This window comes from Podarcis tiliguerta (assembly GCF_965153285.1).
Source record: "Podarcis tiliguerta genome assembly, chromosome: 11".
NCBI classification, from domain to species: Eukaryota; Metazoa; Chordata; class Lepidosauria; order Squamata; family Lacertidae; genus Podarcis; species Podarcis tiliguerta.
The window spans coordinates 6,132,295-6,157,712 of NC_139544.1; the positions used below are offsets into that span (position 1 = coordinate 6,132,295).

Sequence of the window (25,418 nt, forward strand, 5' to 3'; positions counted from 1 at the left end):
ATTTCTGACTCTCTCTCTCTCTCTCTCTCTCCACCCACCCACCTCCTTTCAGCCGGCAACAACCACTGTTGTCATCTTTACAGTGGTAGGAAACTGGCAGCAGAACAGATGGGAGAATAAGGTGGAATTGGGGAGGTGCTTGGTCTCTAGTTCTGCAGCAACAGCAGAGTTATGTGCAAAGTAAGTGGCAGAAGTCAAAACACTTGCAGTTAAAGTGACAGCAGACTCACGTTTACCACCTCCACGAGTTAAGATTGCAGAGTTCCACAAAAACTGGAAATAGCAGCTGACAGATGTTTAAAAAGTCATTCTGGTAGGGAAGCAAAGGATGTGGATATAGTTTTAGTTCTCTCTCTCTCTCTCTGTGTGTGTGTGTGTGTGTGTGTGTGTGTGTTATCTTGACTGTACCAAGTTACACACAAGTCACAACAGAGATGTTCATAATATCGTCAGCTATGAAGGGAACTTCTTTTCTCTTTAGTAAGTGTTTTAAGTTTCTAAGCCATAACTATTTTGCCTCCAACAATTCTAGAGTATTCCAAGGGCCAAGTGTGAAAAGTCTCTGATACTGCAACTCTGATAAGGTACACAATTTCTAATCTACAAGCCACATTCTTTGACATGAAATTGTGCTCCATTACCAACTGAAATTAACCACTGTCTACAGCCTATGACTCACTAACTTCAATAGAACATTAAGAAATTTCTAGAGCACACACTTTTAATTTGCTTTTGGGGAAATGGGGGTAGCCAAATAAGTCATACTCAAGTAGACCAAATACAATTGGCTTAACTTACTTGATTCCAGCGGGTCTACTCTGAGTGACTAGCAATGGATACCACCCAGTGTGAAAATCTAACCAGTAGATTTTTTTGTGCCAGCAATTTGGGTTAAGAATTTATATTCCGGGGGGGGGGGGGGGATCTACATGCATGAAGTTATGTAATAAATGTTTTTAGCCAGCTGCATACAGCTGTTTGAAACACACATAAAACAAGTTAAAACAAATTGAAATACATGACCTCAATACTTCTAGCAATAGAGATTCTCACATTTGTAGAGCCATTATGTCACCAAAATAAAGTTGGGAAGGGATAAAAACCCCTAGAGGTGATAAAACATTTGCTTCACTTGAGCCTGCCTCATGGAAGCAAAGGTAGATTTTTTATTATTGAGAAATCTGAACATTTAACTCCCCCCAGCTACTATTATAACAATTGCTTCATGTTTTGACTACTCAAATCTCACAAAATTCAAATAAAGAGTGCCCTCTTGTGGTATAATAACAGGCAAACCCTAAAATGCAAGTCCACATTTTTCTATTAAACGAACCTAGATGCAGGGATGTAGGTTAAAATGAGTAATTTACATTTTTTACATGATTTTTGACATCTCAAGTGAGCCACTTCATGATGTTTACCATTCTTACAAGAAGGGTTCCAGTAAACACCAGATTCCCTGTCTGTTTAGGGGTCTCCAAAGAAAAGGATTCAGGAACACATCTGCCGGTATAGAGTATCAGAATTGCCTACATGGAGCCCTTAGTAACAGTTTTAAAAAATGTTTGACAGAATGTTAGGAGCTCACACCAGTGAGAGAGGCCTGCTTTATGACAATAATCTTCATCATAGCGTATTGAAAAGAACTCCAAATGCGAGTTACTGTTAAGGGCAAGATGAACAAAGATGGTCCCAGCCTTAAATATGGTGGCTTGAATGTCTGCCGCTAGGGATAAAATGACTGCAGAATAATTGCTCACAAAGAAGTTTAATTCATTTATTACCTGTGCACAAGAGAAATAACTACCAATAAAAACCCAAAAGATATACAGTATTTTTACATGGTGGTTAAAAGTAATTAGAATATCACATGACAGTGTCAGTGAAAGTATGCGTCCAATTACAAATCATAATGCAAGTTAGAATCTCAAGGGGGAAGAAGCCAAAGAGCTTTAGGCAAAAGCAGTTTCAGAGCAAAAGGCTGTGCCCCTTCAATCTGCACAAAGACGAAGGTAATTTACAATCAATCCTTGTGAATATTTGAGACAATGTTACAATGCAGGTTTCTGTACAGTTGTAAAGATCAGGTCAGCAATCCTAGTATTTTAAAAGAATTTGCCAAAGCACTTCTGCTAAGAGATACTTGCTAAAGATGCTGTAAGATTCTACTCCATTGGCGGTGTCTCATGTCTTTCACTTATTCTGGCTTTGAGATGAAGATCTGCTTGGAAAAATATTGTTTCCGTGTTATACATTTTTTTTATAGAGACAAAAGAGCAAGAAAGTAGCTAAATCAAGTGGTATAAATCTTACAGCATTTTCCTAGCAAGAGAGACATGCCAAGTCACAATAAGCAATATGTACCCACAAATCATAGCTTCAATTAGTTTCCTCTTTAATTTGTATTCTACATAAATTACTATCAAAGGCTAATGTTTAAGAAGCAACTAAATTGGACAGTTGAAGGTCAGATAAAACCGGCTCACCCAACTGTATAAGCAATTTCCTTTTTTAAAAAAATCACAATAAATGCAGAATGAAGAAGTGTTTGATGCATGCAACAACCAAGTGAAAAGCATTGATTCCCACTGTTCGAAGAAAACTACTGCACTCCACCTTAATGCATCAGACTGGGTTTAGTTAGAACAAGACAATTCCCAAGAGTCAGAATGAAATAAAGCTGGTATTTTAAAGATTTAAGAGCTGTTATCAAAAATAAATTACATTTTTCAAGTTTCAGAAATGTTGCTATGATGGTTGGGAACCCAGTAGCCTTTCAATGGCTGCATTGATATCACCTCCTGTTGCTATTAGAGCTTGTAGGTTTGCTTCACGGTTCAAAAAGCCCATTGCACTGAGCTGCTCCAGTTGCTGCTGAAATCTGATTTCTGGATTTTGTAATTGCTAAAAAGATAAAAATATAAATTGGTGTTATTTCTGTACAAACATGTTCTACCCAACATGCAAAACTAAAGAAGGAGCCAAACTTAGATATTTTTCCCAGCCAGTCATTTTGCAAATAACTATTTTTCTAAACAGGCTGAAATGAAAAATGTTGAAGCAGTTGCTGAACGATGGACAGGTTTCAAAGTTATAAGGATTCAAAGGTTCCCCCCTATTCTGAGGACACTGACACTGATATTTTCACTGGGGCTATCAAGTATTTCAATTAGTTCCTGAAGCTGAGGTTTTAGGGACCAGACTTCAGATATGCCTATCTATTTAACTCAAGGAATACAGTGGTGCCCTGCAAGACGAATGCCTCGCAAGACGGAAAACCCGCTAGACGAAAGGGTTTTCCGTTTTGGAGGTGCTTCGCAGGACGAATTTGCTATGGGCTTGCTTTGCAAGACGAAAATGTCTTGCGATTCCTGGGGTTTTTTTCCCGCTCCCTACCCCCTTTATCTAAGGCACTAAGCTGCTAATAGCCTTTTAGCAGCTAATCTGCTAATCCCTTAAGCCTTTAATAGCCGCTAAACCGCTAATAGCGCTAATATGCTAATGGGCTTGCTTCGCAAGACGAAAAAACCGCTAGACGAAGAGACTCATGGAACGGATTCTTTTCGTCTTGCGAGGCACCACTGTACAATGCTACTTGGACTTCATCAGCAAGAAGGAAAGTCCAGCCATTTCATGGGAAATGGTGACACATCTTTCAGGGAGGTAGTCAGGGTCCTAGGATACTTGTAGAACCCAAAGATTAAGCAGAATCTTGAGCAAAGGGCCCTTTACATAGGACAGTGGTTTAGAAAACAAAAGGTATTGTTTCATCAACAAAACTTGCAGCTTTCTCGGTGAATAGACTTGAAAGCTGTATATGCTGATTGCTTATTTTAGTGATACAATAGGAGAGAAATAAAAACATAACAATGTTACCTGAGCGTTGGCTCCAGCAAGAGCCTGCAACATCTGCTGAACAAACTGCTGGTGTCCAGTTTCACCAGTTCCTGATGCTGGACTTGTCGTTTCATTTGGGACGGAAGTGGGCACGGCTGTTGCAGTAGGAAGGCCAGTGCTCCCTAGTCCAGCACTTCCTAAGCCAGAGTTTCCTAATCCAGCTATTCCAGCATTAAATCTGCACAAAATAGAAGACACATTCAAGTTGTTTATACCCGAGACGTAAGAATCGTACCTCAGTTTACCACAAACAAGAATTAATTTTATTTGTAACACAAATAAGGAACACCCAACTATCAAATTCTTCACGAAATCAGAATCTCAAATTATTCCTTACTAAAAATTAGTTACCAATTCAGAAGCCAAACTCTTAAATTGCAAGCAGCTTAGTACATCAATGTTATGGTGCAAGCTTATAGTCAGACTATGAAAATAAAAAATCTTGCCAACTCTTACCCAGGTATAAGTCCTGGTGCTTCTGTTGCTAGAGTCTGCAAACCTTGCTGAATCTGTAGCAAAGCTTGCATAGCTCTAGGATTTGACATTGCAGATAACGTATCTGGGTTCTGCATCTATTAAGAGAAACAAGTGATGTGTCATACATGTGCAGACATGTCAAAATGATCATTTGGTAACAATTGGTTATAGGTAAAGGTAAAGGTACCCCTGCCCATACGGGCCAGTCTTGACAGAATCTAGGGTTGTGCGCCCATCTCACTCAAGAGGCCGGGGGCCAGCGCTGTCCGAAGACACTTCCGGGTCACGTGGCCAGCGTGACATCACTGCTCTGGCGAGCCAGAGCCGCACACGGAAACACCGTTTACCTTCCCGCTAGTAAGCGGTCCCTATTTATCTACTTGCACCCAGGGGTGCTTTCGAACTGCTAGGTTGGCAGGCGCTGGGGCCGGACAGCGGGAGCGCACCCCGCCGCGGGGATTCGAACTGCCGACCTTTCGATCGGCAAGCTCTAGGCACTGAGGCTTTAACCCACAGCGCTAGAAATATGTGCAAATGCATGAACCCCTGGAGACCAGTAAAATGCTTTGGGTGGTTGCATGATGGTTCTACACCTTTGCAACCACAAAGTGGTTTGCAACCTTTGTAACCATTTAGGATTAAGAACGGAATCATTTTAAGGAAAGAATTGTGATAAGAACCTAATAGGTGGCTTACCTGTTGAAGGAAAGTTGGAATTTGTTGTCTCATTTGCTCTTGAAGCTGAGGATTCCCAGCAAACAAAGGGTTATTCAGCATCATCTGTAGGGATAAGTGAGTATTTTATCTGTAAAAAGCTGCAGAATTAAAAACTCCACCAGAAATTGGCAGCCTTACAGGCAGGATCAAAGCTTGCTTATTCTCATTCCTCCATCCAGCCCACCCCTCAAATTCCCCAAGCCACACACACCCTTCTCATATTGACAATATGCCTCAGTCAACTTAAAAACCTTCCCTTCCATCAATTAACTGCAGCAAGCAGCCACACTTCTCTCTCCTCCATAGCATCCCCAAGCCTGCTAGCCATCTCAGTTTTCGTTTTCCGCTCCCCCTAACTGCTCCTAAACCAAGCCAGCAATCTGTTTTCCTCTCCCTACCACTCTGCTCTGTACGTGGTGAGACATATGGGCATATACTCAGAAGCCTTCTGATACTAGTGCTTCACACATGCCTGGTATTGAAAAGCTGGTTTCTGATAAAGGCTTTCCCATACATACTAAAATGATGGGTGTCTGACAGCATTTTACAAAATTAAGCACAGCCAAAGAAAAAGAACAACAAAAAGGGAGCCAGAGGTGCAGAGGGTGGGGTGAGGGTTATGTACCAGCAAGGTTCAGCTTTTGTTCCCTCCAACCTGACCCTTCAGCACATTTTGCTGGCTCCTCAGAAAGACAAACATCTAACCACCAAAAATGAGCTACAGGATGCAGTTCGAAGTGCAGGAGAAAAGGCCCCCAAGCAGGGCAAGATGCTTTTGAGTTTTGCAAGCTACTTTGTAAGGAGTTATCTTGAAAAGCAGGATAGATTAAAAACAAAAACCCAGTTGACTAGACCTGCTAGAAAAGGCAATTAGTAGTAGCAGTCCCAAGAGCAGCCAGAAGTCAGGAGCAATGAAACAGAAGTTGTCAGTCATAGGATAGTCAGAGAATCTGCTCAACTGTGTTGATATTATAGGGTTTAAAACAGGACGGACTGACCAGTGGGATCCATATGGATCATGTCTACAATCTGGGAGCCAGTGTAGCTGAAGTTTTTGTTGCTGGTGGTGATCTGGCTATGTACAAGTTTATCCTGTTTACAAAGCTAGTCTACATCAATTTATCCAAGGAGCACAAAAAGCTTTGGAACAGCCTCCAGCTACAACCAAGAATCCAGTAACATCCCATCAGTATGTTGGAACACAGGAAGCGCCTTATACCAAATCAGACCATTGGTCAAACTGGCTCAGATCACTGGCAGCCACTTTTCAAGGCTTCAGACAGGGGACATTCCTATCCTTACCTGGAGATGTCAGAGAGATTGAACCATACTCTCTAACTCTGAGCTACAGCCCTTCCAGAATGACAATTTGGATAAAATGAGAGACTTGGAAAAATATATTTGTAGATGTCCAGGATAGGATACCATACCAGCAACAACACTTTATGCACTTCAGGACTTACCTGGGCCGCAAGATCAGGATTCTGGCTCAATGACTGCATCATGCTTCTCATGTAGGGGGCAGACAACATGTTCTGCATCAACTGTGGGTTTTCTGTTATTTGCTGCAACAAGCTCTGCATTCCGGGTGTGTTGAACATGCCAGCTTTAAAGAGGAGACAACTTTCAGCAATTCAGGGATGCGGTACCAGTTGTGAGTTAACAAAGTGACACACAAGTCAACGGCAAAAAGAAAAGCCAACAAATTGTGGCTGCTCTGTAGTGGACAGTAGCCATTACTCCTTGAAAAGTTACATTTAACTCATAATTGAAGCTGAAGTCCTAACTGAATAATAATAATAATAATAATAATAATAATAATAATAATAATAATAATATTTTTTTATCTATACCCCGCCCTCCCCAGCCAAGGCCGGGCTCAGAGCAGCTTACAAGCAATAATAAAAACAAGATGAATGATTACAACTTAACAACATTAAAATAATGGAACATTAAAATGTAGCCTCATCGCAGGAGGAGAGGGAAAAGAAAAAAGAAAGAGAGGGAGGGAGGGAATCAAATTGGCTCCAAGCCAAAGGCCAGGCGGAACAACTCTGTCTTACAGGCCCTGCAGAAAGAAATCAGATCCCGCAGGGCCCTGGTCTCATGAGGCAGAGCGTTCCACCAGGCCGGAGCCAGAGTTGAAAAGGCCCTGGCTCTGGTTGAAGCCAATCTAACTTCCTTAGGGCCTGGGACCACTAGGGTGTTGTTATTTATGGACCTTGAGGCTCTCCGTGGGGCATACCAGGAGAGGCGGTCCCGTAGGTACAAGGGTCCTAGGCCGCGAAGGGCTTTAAAGGTCAAAAGCAGCACCTTAAATTAAATTAATTAAATTAAATTAAATTGAGAAAAGAGCTAACAGCCATGCCCTTGGGGGCTACTATTTTGCAAGGAAGCCGATATAACTGCCGTGTAGTGAACATACCTCCTAGACCTGGTCCCAAATTCGGCATTGTTGAGCTTTGCCCTGTGTTTCCAGTGCTGCTGCTTCCAACACTGCTGCCTCCCCCACTGTCTCCGCTGTTGCTGCTATTGTTTGGGGAGCTCTGTGTGGTGGACGGAGGAGCCCAAGGATTTGGCAATGGGTCTCGGTTTTCTGTGCGAGATGGCTGGCTGTCTCCACCTGATGAATTGCTTACTAATGAAGCAAATGGGTTGCCCCCAAACTACAAAAGAAAAGTGCTTATGGATAAACAGGATTAAGGAGAAGCATTCTTATTCAACAGAACTAGCTTTGGAGCAGTCCCTGAATACACACTTAGGTGCATGACCATGACTGCACTGCTTTGCTGCTTGTTAAAGAACTGTGGTCCTTGGAAGAGTTGCCAACAGCTTGCTCAAGACCACAGTGCAAGATTTTGTAGCGGCCATGGTCAAGATTAGCGGTCCCATTATTTTATAGTTCCTACAGCACACCATAAGCAGCCAATAAGGCCTGTAATGAGTTTTCTTCTTGTTTTAGAGTCCTACTATGAGCTACCTTTCAAAACTAATTTGGGACACTTCCTTGCCTGGTGCAGTTTAAGTTACAGATGGGAAACCTGTAGTCCCCAGATGTTGTCCAGGTGGAGCACCTTACACCATCTGAACAAGCAACTGAGGAGCAGGGCATGTATCTCAAGGCAAAACATTCAGCAACGTTTTTAGTCATTTTCGAGAACTTCCACCCAACAAAGCTGAAAGTTGAAAGATTCTGGCCATCCAGAGATTCACAGCACAGAGTTAAGCTATAGAATTCAGTCTCACAAGATACAGTAATGACCATCAGCTTGGATGGCTTTAAACGGAGATTAGACAAGTATATGGAAAATAAGGCTATCATTACTAGCCGTGATGGTTACTTGCCACCCCCACTGTCAGAGGGAGTCGGCCTGTGAGTGCCAGTTACTGGAGAACACACGTGGGAGAGTGCTGCTGCACTCATGCCCTGCTTGCAAGCTTCCTACGAATACCTGCATGACCACAGCGAGAACACAAGGCTGGACTAGACAGACTTTTAGTCTGACCCATGATCTGATGTAACTTAAGTGAACCACCATCATTTTTTTAAAGCAGAATCTTATACTCCAAAGCTGTTGAAGCACCAAGGAAATAAAATGACAGATTTAAAGCTGAACCATTTCTTCACCTTAGACCAGAACTATTGGGCTGTAGCTGAAAAACAGCAGCCTTGTGATCATTCTCCCCCATCATATATAACATTTAGACACCGTTAGCTGTGCCATGAAGCTTCCTTACCTGCTTGATTTTATTTTTAACTCTATTGTTTTATCATACGTTGGTCACCCAGGACTCCTTTGAGAGGAAGGCTAGGGTATAAATTTAACAGATAAATAAACCATGTCTTATGCTCTCCCATCCCCAGTCCACATCACTGACTGTGGCTGGCAGGGAAAGGGCAAAGGTCAAATGAACTGAAATATTACAGGAAGTGGGAAGAGCACTCAACACGTGGTTGCTGTTTTTGGCAGCAGCTCTGAATGAAACAAAGGTTAAAGAAAAAAGAATCCAAGCAGGGACAAATCCTTATTTGTACCTGAGGTAAAACACTTTAACTCAGCTTGGGCCCTCACCACCAGTCCTCCTCACCTGCTCTTGTGCTGCATTGAGCATTGGCTCCTGAATATCTGTATACATGCGTCGCAAAGCATTATAACCACCAGGTATACTTTCAAGGTTGCTCAAGGCACGGTCCTGGTTTCTCATCATTTCTTGCATCATTGCAGGGTTTCTAGCAAGTTCTAAAGTCTGGGAAATAAAATAGTTCACATTAGAAATACAACTATTCTTAAAGGTCTAAGACTGGGGTCCAATGAGCTACTTTAGGGGTGCTCAGAGGCTTGCAAATGTAGAGTGGACATATTTTTAAAGAAATGCTTACAACCCAGCTGGTATTAAGCTTTTCTTTTCTTTTTTAATTAGTCAGTTTCAAAAGTATTTGAGCAAAACTAAGTCCAAAGCTCCCCTGGATGCATGGAATTGGCTGTGTGGCTCTTCTGATTGCTGAATATAAAGGTAAAGGTAAAAGTGAAGGTAAAGGAGCCCCTGACCATTAGGTCCAGTCGTGGCCGACTCTGGGGTTGCGGTGCTCATCTTGCTTTACTGGCCGAGGGAGCCGGCGTACAGCTTTCGGGCCATGTGGCCAGCATGACTAAGCCGCTTCTGGTGAACCAGAGCAGCACACGGAAACACCATTTACCTTCCCGCCGGAGCGGTACCTATTTATCTACTTGCACTTTGACGTGCTTTCGAACCGCTAGGTATACAGTGTAGTAATATATAACAGGCGCTACCTCAAGTTTGGCACTTTACATTCCTTCTTTTTGCCACATACTAGCAGAGCAGACACTACCTTGCATTGAGCCAGGGTACTCCACTATGTCTAAAGTGGACAACTCTCTCTTAAAGTCGATAAAGAAGTTAAGAATATTAGCAGGGGAGATGGAGGAGTGCACATTCATGGCAATATTGTTTAGGAATTCATGGATGATCATCCAACATGGTCAGGATGAATGGTGCTGGGCCTTAACCTGTTTAGTTCAATGGCAGAGCACATGTTTTGCATGAGTTTCCAGGTTCAATCTGTGGCAAATCCAATTAAAGGATCTCAGGTAGGCAGACCTGGAAAATGCCTCTGCCTAAGAACTTGGGAGAGTCACAGCCAGCCATAGTTGACATTACTGGGCTAAATGGTTTGAAAAGTCAACTGAAAGTAAGTTTTTAATTTGGGAAAGTAGCAAAAACAAGAAAAACACTCTTAGCAAATGTTTCAGCAGTTTAACATGTCACAGAATTTGTAGTGTGTAGAGATGAATCAGTATACATTTATAGATCAACTATTCACATACCTGTCTCATTATATCTGGATTATTAAGCATATGGCTGATCTCTGGATTTCGCTGTATCAACTGCTGCATCTGAGGATTAGCCATAATTAACTGTCGCATTAGGTCTGGATTTGAAAGCATGCTCTGAACAAAGGGATTCTCCATAATCTGAACCATCATCTCTGGATTGGACATGAGCTGTCGTTGCATTTGACTCTGTAATTCTGAGAAGTTTGATGTGTTCAGGCCTAGGCTACTCAGGCTTGCAAGTCCTCCAAGACCACCTTGGGGGTGGGGGGAGAGAAAGAAGAAAATGCACTTTCTAAACATGTTCTTAGATCAGTTTCTATTTGTGCAAATGTTTCTCATATCATAAAACAACAGAAACCATTTTCTAGCAGCAACACCCCCAAAATACTCTATCCCCGTGTTAGTTTTAATATTCAACTGATTGACAACTTGTATTATGAAGTATTGGCTAACTAATAAGTCTACTGAAAATAAGGACTAGGACACTGATAAAACTGACTGCATTCTAAGTATCTGAATATTTCAATAACACCCTATAAATGTTATCTACCAGAAGTTTTTTTTATCAGAACTAATTCTGGAGAGTGGAAGTTTTGCATAGGTCCCCTGCAGACTGGTCTGTATACCCATGATGCAGCAATTTTGCTGAAGCTAGCCTAGGTCTTGGTCAGTGACTGCATGGAAACGCCATGTATGCCTTGAGTTTCACAAAAGGAAACAAGGATAGAAATGTAATAAAAATAAATAAGGATTCTCTTCCCCTCCCTAATTTTATTGTGACAGCAATTTGCTTTAACCCACATTTTATCTAGGGTTACAATATTCAATACAACACACTTGTTTGTTCAGTTTTACATGAAGAAAAGGAGTTGCTGTTCTTAATCTTCTCTCAATATTCAAATATATAAAAAGGCATATTCTGTTAGTTTTATAAAGCAAGCTCCAATCCTTTTGATTCAGAATGTATCTCTTGAAGGGTTAAATATTGAAAAAACTTCTAGTGGAGCTCTCTCTCCCTCCACAAAATTCCTGTTTTAACTTCTATCTTTTCTTGGACATTCAATACACTCTATCCGTTATCAAACAGAACATCTCAAACTAACTGAATGAAGCCAAACATTTGCACCAAAGTTTTCTCCCACCTACATTAATTACATGTTAAGAACTCATAGCACCAATTCTTTCACACAGCACTGAACATACTTTGGCAATGAAGTAAATCAAGGTGGACTGTACAAAACGGCCAAAAATTATACAATTCATTCCAAACATACTGCTGTTCTCTGATTTTAGTACTCAGATTTGGGGCATTGGTATATTGACGCCTAGAATAACTTGGTAATAACTAATCTGACCCTAAGCTGTATTAAAAGCAGTTTACCACTGATATTTTGAACTGCTAATTAGATCCTCCTTCTACATGTGAGAAGATGTAGAGTTTATCATTTGTTTTCCTTTATTCAGTGAAAAAGCTACACTGGGCCATTCAGTACTATTAATTAGTGCTTTACAGTTGTCTTGACAACTCAAAAAACTAACACCTTTTATTGAAACCTGATATTCACTAGTCCTGTTCGCACAGTATGTCCTGCAGAATGTGCTCAGAAGGAAAGCAGGAACACAGTCGCAGGCTCTCCCCTGGCCTAGGGCCATTCCATTGGCTGTCTGGAAGAGTACAGCTTGAAACATGTACAGTTGTATGCACACCTCCAATGTTGTGCAACCAGACCTCCACTCGTACAATGGGGTTTCTCATTCCTCTCTAATCTCCTGCGCACTCCGAACCTGTTTATTGTTGTTTACATTTATTTGTGACTTTTAACAAGAAGAAAGAAAAACAAACACCCCAGAAGGTCTTCTGGGGACAGCCTTAAGAGAGGAAATCTCTTCCAGTGTTTGATCCATTGGTAGATACAGTGGTACCCCGCAAGACGAATGCCTCGGAAGACGAAAAACTCGCTAGACGAAAGGGTTTTTCGTTTTCTGAAGTGCTTCGCAAGATGGATTTTCCTAAGGGCTTGCTTCGCTAGACGAAACGGCCCTGCCTTTCGTGTCATGGTGACGGTCACTGCACGCACGCACGCTCGCTTCCCCGCTCCTCCGGCTCCCTCCCACCTTCCTGCTGACGGCTCCTCCGGCTCCCTCCCACCTTCTGGCTGAGCTTCCGGCTGCCTCGCGCCGCTGCCCACCGCCTTCGCACGCTCCTCTCAGAGAGCCGTTGCCGCCAGCAGCCAGCGTTGCAGCCAGAGTCGCGCTCCTGAGCCCCGCCGCCCTCCAGCAGCCGCGTCGTGCGGTGGCCACAACGCACGGGTGAGTGCGAGGTACCGGCTGTGGCAGCTGCCCTGCTTCTCCCCGCCGTTGTTAGTGTTTAACCGCAGTGGTGCTTCGCAAGACGAAAAAACTCGCTCAACGAAAAAACTCGCGGAACGAATTAATTTTGTCTTGCGATGCACCACTGTACCACTGGATTTCACTACAGACTCCAGGAAGGCATTCAACTGAACCTAGAACCATTTATTCCTAGGACAACACACATCTATTCACTCAAGAGAACACATGTATCTCATAATCCAGCAGTATAATCATATCCAGCTAGAGCTCAATTGGAAAACACCCATCTTCTTATTCTCTTAAGCTACCCAGCAGATTTTTCGACAGCTCCTTATTTAAAGGTGAGAAAAGACATATAGAACAGTTCAGTCTCACGGCTACTCACTAAAAACTGGTAAGAAACAGCTTCTACAAAACATACAAATATAAATTTTACTTGAAAAATAGAGCTACAGCAAGATAAATATGTTTGAAAAAGTTATTTGTACGATTGAAACAACCGAACTACGTTAGGAAAAGCAGCATTCTTATTCAAGAAGCTCTAGAACACTTTGGAGCCTTACCCAAACCAAAAGGGCTGGTGTTTGTTGAATTTGTAGGGCTACTGGTGGATGCTGTTGTGGTAGCAGTACTCCCTGCAGTAGTTGTTTGCTGAGCTGAATTGTCATGTGATCTAAAGACATACAGAACAAGAACACTTCAACAAATGAGGAAATTTAAAGGAGATTCAAAACAAAAAGATTATTGGAAAGGCCAATTTACAAATATCTAACAATTCAACCCTCTCATTTTACAGTTATGTTAAACACGAACTATTAAACCAGAACTATTCATTCATATTTTAATAGATCACTTCAATACTATTTCCTGAACACAAAATTAAACGCAGGGCTCTATTTTTTGCCTATCACGGGAGAAGATACGCACTACAAATGAGGCAATGATATGGTAAAGTGTCTTCTAGTAGTAGGCTAGTCTTCAGCAAGTGGGTCAGGACCAATATGTAGGTTGTATTCCAACCTAAAACAAGTCACACGAGTTAAGTACCACCACCATTTTGTTCGCTGTTAGGGTTTTTCCTTAAGATGAAAGTGAAGGCAAAAACGGGGATAAGGTAACCATATGCAAAGGAGACTACAGCTAGTTTACTTTTGATCATTGCACGGAGAAGATTCCATTGTTTGCATGCGGTCCTACTACAGAGAGGAACATACTTAGTAGCTTTATTTCAATATGTAAGAGTATACAGTCTGGTGCTGATAAAGAGAAGCCCTTGGTCTGGAAAAGTTAATGACTATTGGTGTACAGCACATGACACACCAACCCAGTGGTTTTCAACCAGTGTGCCATGGCACCCTAGGGTGCCTTAAATGATGGCCGGGGTGCCGCGGGCAACACTGGCCTCTGTCCCCCTTTTTTTCCTTCCCTCCCTCCTCTGATGCCTTCTCGTGTCTCTGCCTCCCAAAGGCTTGCACAGCTTTTTGTTGCAGCAGCCCTGGCCTCAAGCTCAGCAGGCGAATGGTGCCTCTGGGCTGGCCAGGGAGTGCTGGTTACCAGGAGCTGAGGCAGCCTTGGAGTAAGCAAGCATGTGGGCAAGGGAGCCCAGCCAGCCATTCTGTCAGCCCTTGTTTTTTGGGAATGGATGGACAAGTGGAAGGCTTGATGGGCAGGCAGGCGTGGCCACGCTGGACTTTCTTGTGCTTACTGTCTGCAAGGCCTGGGAGCTGAGTGCCCGGTGCTGAAGGAGAGCCTTTCCGCCATGCAGGCCTGGCAGCATCCGCTGCTGCCTCCCAAGGTAAGGTGCTGGCCTTACATCCACTTTTGGCCAGTCTTCGCTGGGTCACTAAGGCTGGAGGGCAACCTATTCCCAGGCCCCTGTGGGGCAGTGTGTGGTGGCACCTTTCTTTGGGGCAGAGGGGTGCAGCTCAGAGACCAGGAGCAGCAGCAGCGGCTGCCCAGAGGACTCCCAAGAAGAGGAGAGAGGAGGCGGAGGGAACACTCCACAAGGGTGTTCAAAAAAGGGTGAGAGGCTGTCAGGTCTGCAGGCAAGGGGTGACATAACTGGGCTCCTGAGCCTCATGGGGGTGCTGCAGAAAGAATGCAGTTAGTCAAGGGAGCCATGGACTAAAAAGGGTTGTAAACCTTTGCACCAACCCATTACCAGCTCTTAATAACCCGTGGTTAAATGAGAATATATCAGTTAGAATATATCAACTAGAGCCAGGGCTTTTTCGGCTGTGGCTCCGATCTGGTGGAACACTCTGTCACAAGAGACTAGGGCCCTGCAGGACTTGACATCTTTCCGCAGGGCCTGCAAGACAGAGCTGTTCCACCAGGTCTTTGGCCAGGGCATAGCCTGACTCCCTCCTTTGGCAATCTTCACAGAACTCTAGCCCAATGGTTGCCATCAATTTGATTTGAATTAATTTTATAATGAAATGATTTGAGAATGTTGTATTATTTTATTGTTGTTAGCCGCCCTGAGCCCGGCTTCGGCTGGAGAGGGCAGGATATAAATAAATTTTATTTTTATTATTTATTATTAGTTCAACAGGCATCTGTAGTCTGTAGTTATTGTATTAAAGGCCTCCTACTTTTATATGCAAGTAGCACATACTGGCCAGAAAAAGAAAGATGAAAGCAAGAGCACTAAAAACCTAGATCAGCTCCTACTGAATAGGCTGCTCGCCAGGTCTCTGTAATGTTTATCAGAGGTACAGGGCTGGAAGACAAATAGTATTTGAATTCACATAATCATCTGCGCTATTTCACAAGCTAGTTGAAAAGTCATTGTTACCAAACTCAAAGTTACATGCTAACTAGCTCCAATATTCTCTTTTCATTATTGGATTACCTGGCTTTCTCTTTTTGATACAATCTGGTTTGGTGACAGCAGGAAAAAAATAACTTAACCATTCAAATTTAGCTACAGAAACTAAAGGATGATTGTGAAATCAACACTGGCAAAGGAAATCTAGCACTTCAATCAGCCACTTTCCTCAACATGCAGGGAATGGTGGTGCTACAGTATCAAAACACTTACAAGCAAAATAATGTGGCAAATTTCCATGCTATGAGACTAATTTGTTGTGTCCTACTCAGAGTAGACCTAATAAAATTAAGAGACCTAAGTTAGCCTTATCTAATAATTTCAATGGGTGTACTCTGAGTACATCCAATGTTTGCTGCAGCTCATTGCTTAATTAATTAGTATTACAATTGTTGGAATAGCTGTGACATGATGCAACAGCAGGAAAGGATTGCTGTCTAGTCAGCCTGCTAAGAAAAATACTCCAGAAGGATTCTTGCTCCTGGGGCTCATTTCTCATACAGACACAGCAAAGCTTTTAAAAGGCAGTAAACACAGAATGGAATATATCCCAGGCTCCTGATTCTTTCCATGTGGAAAATGAAAATTCCTCAAAGGCCAGATCTGCTTTTTGAAATAGCAGAGGCATTTTTTCTCGGCTAACTCATGTCCAACATGAAACAGCTTGGGTTGCTTGCCGTTCTTCCCTAGATTATTGAATTTAGAAGCCATTCTGTCTTGATGCTACTCTTGGACCAGTAATCTTTCAAACACAAATGCTTCCTAATAGTCAAATATCTCGTTGTGAGTCGAGCTGACTCACAGAACTGCATTTGTCTGACACTCCAGTTCTAAATATTTACCAGGCTTATTGGATGCATTTGCATAAAATTGGCTTTCAATCAGCCTAATGAATGCAAAATATTTTACATATCAAAGGAAGTATGTGTTATTTAATTACAAGGCTGAGTTGTGTGACCATTAAGTGTTGGTAGGAAGGACAGAGAAAAACTTGTGTCTTAAGAACCAAAGCAAGTGCTGTAAACTCTCTAACGGTTTGACTCGTCCACTGTCTCTTGAGACGGATGGATGCCAGCAAGAGACTGGTGAATCCTTGTGTGGGGTTTAAAGGCCTAGTTCAGATGACCCCAGCTATGTTTTAAATGATAGTGAATGAACCACAGCCAGCTTTGGGTTTGTATGTTCCCCTTCCCTCTCCTCCTCCTCTGCCATGTGAGAAGAGGAAAGGGTCTTGCCCAATTGTGTCCACAAGCAAGGAGACTCAATTTCTGTGAAAAGGGGGGCGGGGCTGGAGAAAGGAAGAATAAATATTGTTGTGCAAGTGGGCTTCCACCTGTGTGACACCAGACTTTATAAATTATTTTTTCCTACAGAAATATGACCAACTGTATTGGGGCAAAGTACAAATGATGCATATAGTGATTTTGTGCTATTTATTACAAGCACATCTCCTAATGATGCAGATGATGGTAACAGGATGTCACTACAAGTGGCACTCCTGTAGTCTTAATCCCTTCCAAGGTACACAATCTTTCCAACACAATATTAAGTGCTCGTGTTGGGGCGAAATGTGGAAAGTAGCTCTTAATGTTGCTGAAATCCTGGCCATTTGTGATCATAAGAACTCTGCTGGATCAGTCCAAAGGGTCACTCTAGCATCCTGTTTTCCCACAATATCTAACCAGATGCTTCTAGGAGGTCCACAATAAAGAAAAGAAAGCAACAGTTTTCTCCCACTGCCTCTCTCCAGCAAATCCAGAGGTTTCATATAGGCATCATCACTAACAGCTGTCAATAGCTATACATCATCCCTTTTAAAGCCATCTATACCAGCGGCCATCATTACATCTTCTGGAAAGCCAAATAAATAATGTCTGCAGGATCACCCTTAACTACATGTTTCAAAGTGCTCCAAATGCATGCTGAGCGAGGATTTCCCTCTGGACAAACCATGCTGATTCTTCCATAGCAAATCTTGTTCTTCTGTGTGTCTAAAAATGAACCGTTAATAATTCTTTCCACCAATTTACTCAGTGCTGATACAAAGCTAACTGGACTGCTGCTTCCTTGATCTGCTTCTAAAGATCAGTGTTTCAATGGCTATTTTCCAGTAATGTGTTACAGAAGCAAATTTTAGGAGAAACTTGCAGGTCACGTTTTGTCCGTGTGAACTCAGATTATGATACCATCTGGACATGGTAGCTTATTAAAATTTGTCAGTTAAGTGCAAGAACCTAGAGTTAACAAGACTACGTTCTTGCACTTATTGGCAAGAACAATTCTGTTCAGTTTCTGATTGTGCAGATAAAATATAACGAACAGAATTCTACAGGATGTGTTGCTAGTGTGTGAAAACAGTCAAGATCCAAGGTTCTCCGGGCATGCACCTCCAGATGGTGAAGATGTCAGGTGCCATCCAAGTGCCCAGGTATCTTCACTTGGTTGCAAGTGGCCAATAGGCGCATTCTGCACCTGGCCAACGGATTTTGAAGGCTTATCCAAAGTTGTCTGCTTGTGCAACTGTTGTATTTTGCCCAGTTCCTCTGGAATCTGCCTATTCTTCATCACACTTTCACTCCTTAAGCAAAAGTAACATAGACAACAACTTGGCAGATAGAGAGACTGGGACTGACGAACCCCTTCAGTTCTACAATGGGACATGAATGGTGAGAAAGCATGACTTCTGCAGGAAGAGCCAAATGCACCCGGAAATTTTACACAAACTGCCAAGAGTTCAGACTACACAGGAAGCAGACACAGATATAAGATACATAAAGATACCGTTGCCATTTGCAGCCTTTTGCTGGCTTTGTTTTGTTCTATTGGTTTTAATTAAACACAATTCTGAAGCAATTCAACTTGACCAAGACTGTCACAGATGCAAGCAACCACGAATAACTGAACAGGAGACAATACCCTCCAGCCTACCTGTTTTGTGTTTTGATGACAAGGTGAACGGTAAGCCCATCATGGATCCCATGCTGGGTCAACGTATCTTGATCTTTTAAAATTTTTCCAGCAAATATCAACACAAGTTGGTCAGTGTGAGCTTTAAAACGCTTCGAGATTTCTTCCTTGAACTGGAAAAGAGTGCATAATTTCATTCTCAGGATTAATTTATTTAATACACTTCTTCTAAGCATTACCAGTGTACCAGAGTAGTAGTAATAGTAGTAGTAATAGTAGTAGTAGTAGTAGTAATAATAATAATAATTTATTTATTTATACCCTGCCCATCTGGCTGAGTCTCCCCAGCCACTCTGGGGGGCTCCCAATCAAGTGTTAAAAACAGTACAGCATTAAATATTAAAAACTTCCCTAAACAGGGCTGCCTTCAGATGTCTTTTAAAGATAAGATATGTAGTATTAGAAGTATTCACACATACGTTAAGGAGGTAACACATCCAAAATTAATCCAGGGTTGAAGGAAATCTTAGAAAAGACCGGAGGAGGGTGTTCGGGGGAGTGGAGAAAATTCCAATTGTACAAGCAGAAATTATTGTACTGTTGGAGCAATAGCTTTAAAAGTACACTGGATTTCACCCTGAGTGTGGAATAATTTTACTGACATTTTCTCTATATATATATATTTAAAGATAACACCACATTAGCTATAAGTTATTGCTGCAAAATACTTAAGAAATGGTTTATACATATCAATGGGAATGTACAGAAACAGATTACTACAGTAGATCACCGCTAGTCTGTTATCAGCTGTAGAATTCGGTTTCCAGAAAATCACTATTCATTTAATTCTCTTTCAGATTTGGCAGCGAGGTTAGAGACTGAGCAAACTCTACAGTAACTGGGGGCTTTTCAATGGGTCATTCCATGTCAAGTGATCCAGGGACTTCTACCTCACCATTTTATATTGCTTTCAGTTTCAGTTTCCTAAAAGTAGTATAAGAGAAGGCCCCAGATCTCTGTTTTTAACTTTTTTTTCTCACCCAGTTTTTGAGTTATGAGGGTTTAAAATTTCAAAAAATGACATTTTTGGCCTTGCTGGACTACACAAAAACCTTAAAAGCTCAGTCTGGATTTTAGATATTTCAAAACTAAAAGAATCAATCTCTTTAGAACTTCATAGGCTTTAATATGATATGGCACATGATGGACTTCCCTCCCCCAAAACTGCTTCAGACAGTTGGAGGAATTGCTGCTGTTGTTCTCCAGAACATATTTAGGGAGTGCATGGGGAGAGGACAGGGAAGGGAAGTTTAGCTGCACAGCTAAAACTGCTTGTGCCAGCAGAACTGTGCTGGATACAACCTATTGAAATCAGTGGACATCACTAAATTTGGTCCATTAATTCCAATGGGTCTACTCTGGGTATGACTTAGTGGGATACTTCCCAGTGTGCCCCCCCCCCTTTAACCCACATTGCCTAACAAAACCAATATGCATGCTACTTCCAGGTTGGCATAGTTAACAGGTCCAATCTTGGGCCTTCTTGGAAGAAGAGATGGGCTGTCCAGCCCAACTTCAGGCCCAGTGGTGTGGTGTGGAAACTGGTCCATAAATTCGTTAGTAAAAATGAATGGATGCCAAATGCAAGTATAACATTAGGCAAGGCTGAAAACTTCAAAACTTTAATGTGAGATAATACATATATGCCATATACATATGATTTGTATTTGAAAGAACACTGAAACAACAAATGCATAATTTTAGAATAGTTCGCCATGAATGATTATGTATTGTTCTGGTTTTTAATTATTCTACATTTTTTACTATTTATTCTTTTTTTAATTTACCGCTGTCCTATCTCCTTTAACATATTTAAAGACAGATTTTATATCATCCTTATATAAATCAAATAATTAACTGAATTCACCTCACTGGCTATGCAGGTTAAATCAAACCAGTCTTATTTAACCTCAAACTGCTAGTGAAAGTGAAAGTAAAATGGAGATTCATTTTAATTTCACTTTCAGTGAAGGCACAAATTCCTGAGCATTATATAATTTCTTTTTTTGAGCTGGAGAAGATGAAAATACTTGTCTAAAATCTTTTTCTCCCTCTTTTTTTTTTTGTAGTTCATCTGGTTACTGAGTCATAACAATGTTGAACTAGGAAAAAAACTAGTATTTGGCACAATCATAATGAAGCCACTGAGAAGGGAAGCTATGTTGTGAACTGCCCTGAGATCTGAAGGTAAACAGAAGTATAAAAAAAATTCAAAATAAATAGATGTAAATATTATTGGAAGGAGTCTGCAAACAATGAAACAAGAATGTAGAAACATTTAATAACATGTAGAAACTGTCCTGGAAAAGTACAGTGGTACTGGAACAACAAAAAAATGAACACAAGATGCTTTTATCTGCTAAATATAAAATAAAGCAAACATGCTTAATTAGATCACTCTCTAAAGCATCAGATGATTTTTCTGGTTGCAATTGCCCTATATTACATTCAGACAGCAGGTCTAGTAGTTAGGATTACTATTAGTAGATCAGGATTATACCAATGTTACCAAGGACACCTACTATTGCAACCCAAGCATACCAGTCTTTGTCCAAACAAAGTTTTTAGATTTGAATCATCCAATGGAGACTGAAATCACTTGTTCTTTACTATAATTTTGCTTAGCTGGATGTGAAAAGTTACAACTCTAGGAAATCATGATTGTCCTTTTCCCGCCAATAAAAAATAGAATTTTATGGAAGAAAATGGAATCTGGCCCTAGCCTTGCCATCATCACAGCACACAATTCTATTGGTCCAGGAGCATGAATTAGATTTTTGCTGAAGGGGAGTACTGTATGGCTTTATTAGGAGCCCTACCTATACCACATCAAACAGCAAAAAGGTCCACCCACATCAACATGCAATGCATTGCACCATACTGTGGAAGCAAGGAAAACACTGACCATGCTACATTGTGGCCAATTACACCATGCTTTATTTGCGGATTCCTATGGGCTTGTGATTTTGCAACCACAGACAGACCTCATGACCATCAGTTTGGGTTTTCTGAATGGAAGCTAACAATACTACAGGCAACTCTCTGTGCATGTCAGCGGTTGGACGTAAGCCTGTTCTGCACCCTTCCAGGGCAGAAAGCGGTGCCCATGTTGGCAGTTGTACATGCCTTGGTAGTGTACAAAATGGTTGTTCCTTGTACAGGCTAACCAGGCACCCTGAATATTGGTGGTTTTGGTTCATAGCCATAACACAAGCTCATCTCCAAAATACACTAGCAAATTTCATCAAAGTAACTATCTAATCTATTGATTGGTGACGTCACCTTTTCTGCATGAACTGAGTAAGACACATTTTTAAGAACTGTTTTTAGATAAATCAACATAACCTTTCTCGAGCTAGTCATGGTAATATGAAAGGGCGCTGAAATTATAGGCAAAATGAATCAATGTATCTCCAATTATACATGAACTAAGGAACCTGATTACACAGAAATTGTTTAAATCCAAGTACTTAGGCTCCACTCCTGCGATAGTGGAGTAGCCACCATAATTTATAAGATAGCTGAGACCGGAACAGCACCCCAAGGTGTACAGCAACTGAAAACCTGGAATAACAGGATTACGGCTCTCAAGTATTTCTCAAGATTTTATTCAAAGATGTGTCCCAAAGCTGAACTTTCTTACGGTTTTTCACAAGTACTCTGATGTAGATTTCATATTTATGTTATTTTTCCTGCTGATGCCCCCTGCTCGTCTCTCCCCCTGCTCGTCTGTGCATATCCCATAAACAACTGCAGCAGTTGTGCATTGTGGCTGGAAGGATTCTGGCTCAGCAATAAAATTCTGGCTCAGTAATAGAGCATCTGCTTTGCATGCAGAAGGTTCCAGGTTCAATCCCTTGCATGCCAAGGTAGGGCTCCAAAAGACCCGTTTGATATCCTAGAGAGCCACTGCTAGGCAGCCTTGACAATACTGAAATAGATGGACAAATTATCTGACTTTTTACAAGGCACCTTCATATGTTCTTTCTTACAATGAGGAGATTGAAGGAAGCGATTCCCAAGAATACACAAAAACTGGGTTATATGCCAGAATTCAGAGGAAAAGTTGAATGCAAATTGGCTTCCAGTATCATTAATTCAAGTCTTGCAAGTGCTTGCAAGAAATAAAGTAATAGTAAAGCGTTTATTAAACTGGACAAAGTACTTGTGATAACAAGCCGTAGTTTTTCAGGTAGAACTAGTTTTAGCTTAATTAAAATAGCCATAACCAAGATATGCATCCTGCATATTTTAAGTAGGGAAACTTAAGTAATTTATAAATGCAAGTCATTTGTGGATAAGAGTTCATAAATTCCTTCTACATCAAGGAGTCAAACAAAGTTTACCACTTTATACCTATTACAAGGAGTCCAGTGTTAATAGCAATGGAAGAAAACTGAAATCCACAAGCTCTTTTTAAAGCCTTGCAAGACTTTATTTACTACCAAGTGAGTACATAAAATGACCCTATACTGCAGTTACTTACAATTTAAAAATTCCAACTCCAGAGAGAACAGAGGTACCTGCATTGTTTTTAAATATTAAATGGCCTATTCCTAGAAGCAACAAAACTGCAGTGTTTTAATAAACTGAATGAAATGACCAGAACTGACTGGTATAACTGTTATTATTGTTGGGTAGTAGTAAATTAGTGTCATCCCAATTGCATATTCTTGCTCTATGAGCTAGACAGTAATCAAGGTTGCAGAACCCTAGACAAAAGTAGCCACTCTACTACCAAGTGTCAGTTTGAGAAAGTCTTCTCACACCTGTAAAAAATTAAGATTTCAGATACATACTATACAATGTCTTTACCACATTCAAATGACAATGTGATTAGGAGTCTCATCATTTGCATGATCAAAGGATTGGATACTTATCCACACAATGTAGATCTTGCTAGCACATATCTTCTAGTCTCTGAAGTTTGTCTTTGAGCTAGTATGTTTAGAATCTTAAAATTTTACAGTAGCCTTTTGTTACCAAATGACCAGGCCTCGTTAATATGACTCGTCCAAGACATTAAAGGCTGAGAAGAAACGAATTCAAAGCACTGAAGTAGTCATGCAGATGACTCGGCAGCTACCATATTCAAGTATAATGACACACTGATTTTTCAATGTACATATACATAGAATATACATAGAATACTGTATATACTGTACTGTTCATATACATAGTATACTGTATACAATCAGAAAACCATACTGTAAGTATCGAGGAATGAAAAGATACAGAGGACCACTTAAAATCTGTCAGAAAGTACCACCATGTAGGGAACAGCATAGAAGCCATATACAGATACAAGATCCTCTATCATATTTAACCTCCTAGGCGCAGCTTGTACTTTTGTGTTCTATATAGCAGCGTTACACCAAAGTGCCAGAGAATCTTCCATGTTTGTGGAGTCCACCTTTTCCCCTGAGGTTTCCGTTTTACACTTTAAAACCGGCTGGTCGCTTGCCCGCCTTCCCGCCTCGCCGATCTGCCTGGCTCCTTTGTGTTCCCCTCCCAGACAAAGCCACCGCATCGCCGGGGCTTCCCCAGCCAGGCTCTCTCCGCCTGCCACCACCAAACCTGCCCAGGCTTCCTCGACCGGTTCAATCCTACGCGCGCCTGCTTGGGAGTCTCCGAACCGCACGGGCCTCGCTTGCAAACGGACACGTCGTCCAGAACCGGGCTGCGAGCCATCTCCCCGCCTCTCTCGCCGGCGGCGGCGGCGTCGTCGTTAGAGGAAACGCACCTGGCAGAGCGACGAGAGAGACGCGCCGGTCCCTTTGCAGCCGAGTCACTCCGAGGCCTTCGGTGAGGCAAGAGCTCCGCCCGCCAACGGACTACGACGCAGGGGCGCGGGCCGGGTTCCGTCTTCGCCTCTCCCGGGGGGCGGGCGTGGAAATAAAGGAGACGCCGGTTCCCCCCTCCCACACACACACATTTTCCCCCCCCGCCCACTCGCGCGGTGGTACCGGCCACGCCCCTCCCCCCCGTCCCCGGCCTCACCTGCCGGATGCTGCTGGTCTCTGGGACGGCGAACTCCTCCTTCTCCTTGGGGGTTTTGACGGTGACTTTGATGATCCGCGGCTCCGAGGCCGAGGCGGCCGGGCCGGGGGGGGTCTCGTCGGGGCTCTGCGGCCCAGGAGGGCTCTCGCCGCTCTCAGACATGGCGCGCGCGCGCGGAGGGGGGGGGAGGGGAGAGGGAGGACGGGCGGCCGAGGGGCCTCCGGGACTCGTTAGCCCAGCCGCGCGGGGGACGCTGGGAAAGGCAGACCCTCCCCTCTCCTCGCCTCACGCTTCGCGGCCTGGTTCTCTCTCGCTCGCTCCGCGACGCCGCCGCCGCCACAGCTCTCTCGCACTCTCGGAGAGTTCAACGGAAACAGCCCGGCTCAGCCGCGGCGCCTGCTGATGACGTCAGGGATCGGGGAAGTTACTAGAAAAGAGGAACCGACTTGGCCGGCAACTGAGGAGCTGGGACTCGGGAGCGTGTTGCGCATGTGTAAAAAAAAAGAACTGGGGGGGGGGAGGGGAGAGAGAGAGAAGAGAAGAGGAGCGCGGTGCGCCTGCGCACATCGGTAGCCCTCGCTTTACTGCGCAGGCGCAGCTGTCACGGAAGGCCCAGGCTGGCATTGTTAGGCGAGCGCATGCGCGGACACGGTCGCTCTGCTGCTCACGTGACGGTGGCGCTGCTTTTTACGCTGCACGTGGAGCCTCGTACAGCCATTTGCCTTTTGCAGCCTCAGCGCATACCGGCCTCCCACCTTTTCTAGGGAGGAACTGGTCCTGGAATCCGCTCCCAACCGGAGGGAGCAGCGCAAGGCGGGTTCCCTTACAGAACCAGGTCCCTC

At 42.7% G+C, this 25,418-nt stretch overlaps 1 protein-coding gene across 1 annotated transcript; it reads right to left on the reverse strand.

The window, feature by feature from the left end:
* Positions 1-1,763: 1,763 nt before the first annotated feature.
* UBQLN1 (ubiquilin 1) lies at positions 1,764-25,218 on the reverse strand. Its single transcript, XM_083403449.1, has 11 exons — positions 24,577-25,218; positions 18,538-18,689; positions 13,343-13,452; positions 10,440-10,702; positions 9,181-9,339; positions 7,517-7,757; positions 6,555-6,697; positions 5,071-5,154; positions 4,354-4,469; positions 3,877-4,075; positions 1,764-2,904 (listed from the first exon to the last, which is right to left on the reverse strand). The coding sequence occupies exons 1-11, from the start codon at positions 24,736-24,738 to the stop codon at positions 2,749-2,751; spliced, it is 1,785 nt and encodes a 594-aa protein (XP_083259575.1). The 5' UTR covers positions 24,739-25,218; the 3' UTR covers positions 1,764-2,748.
* Between the last annotated feature and the right edge of the window lie 200 nt (positions 25,219-25,418).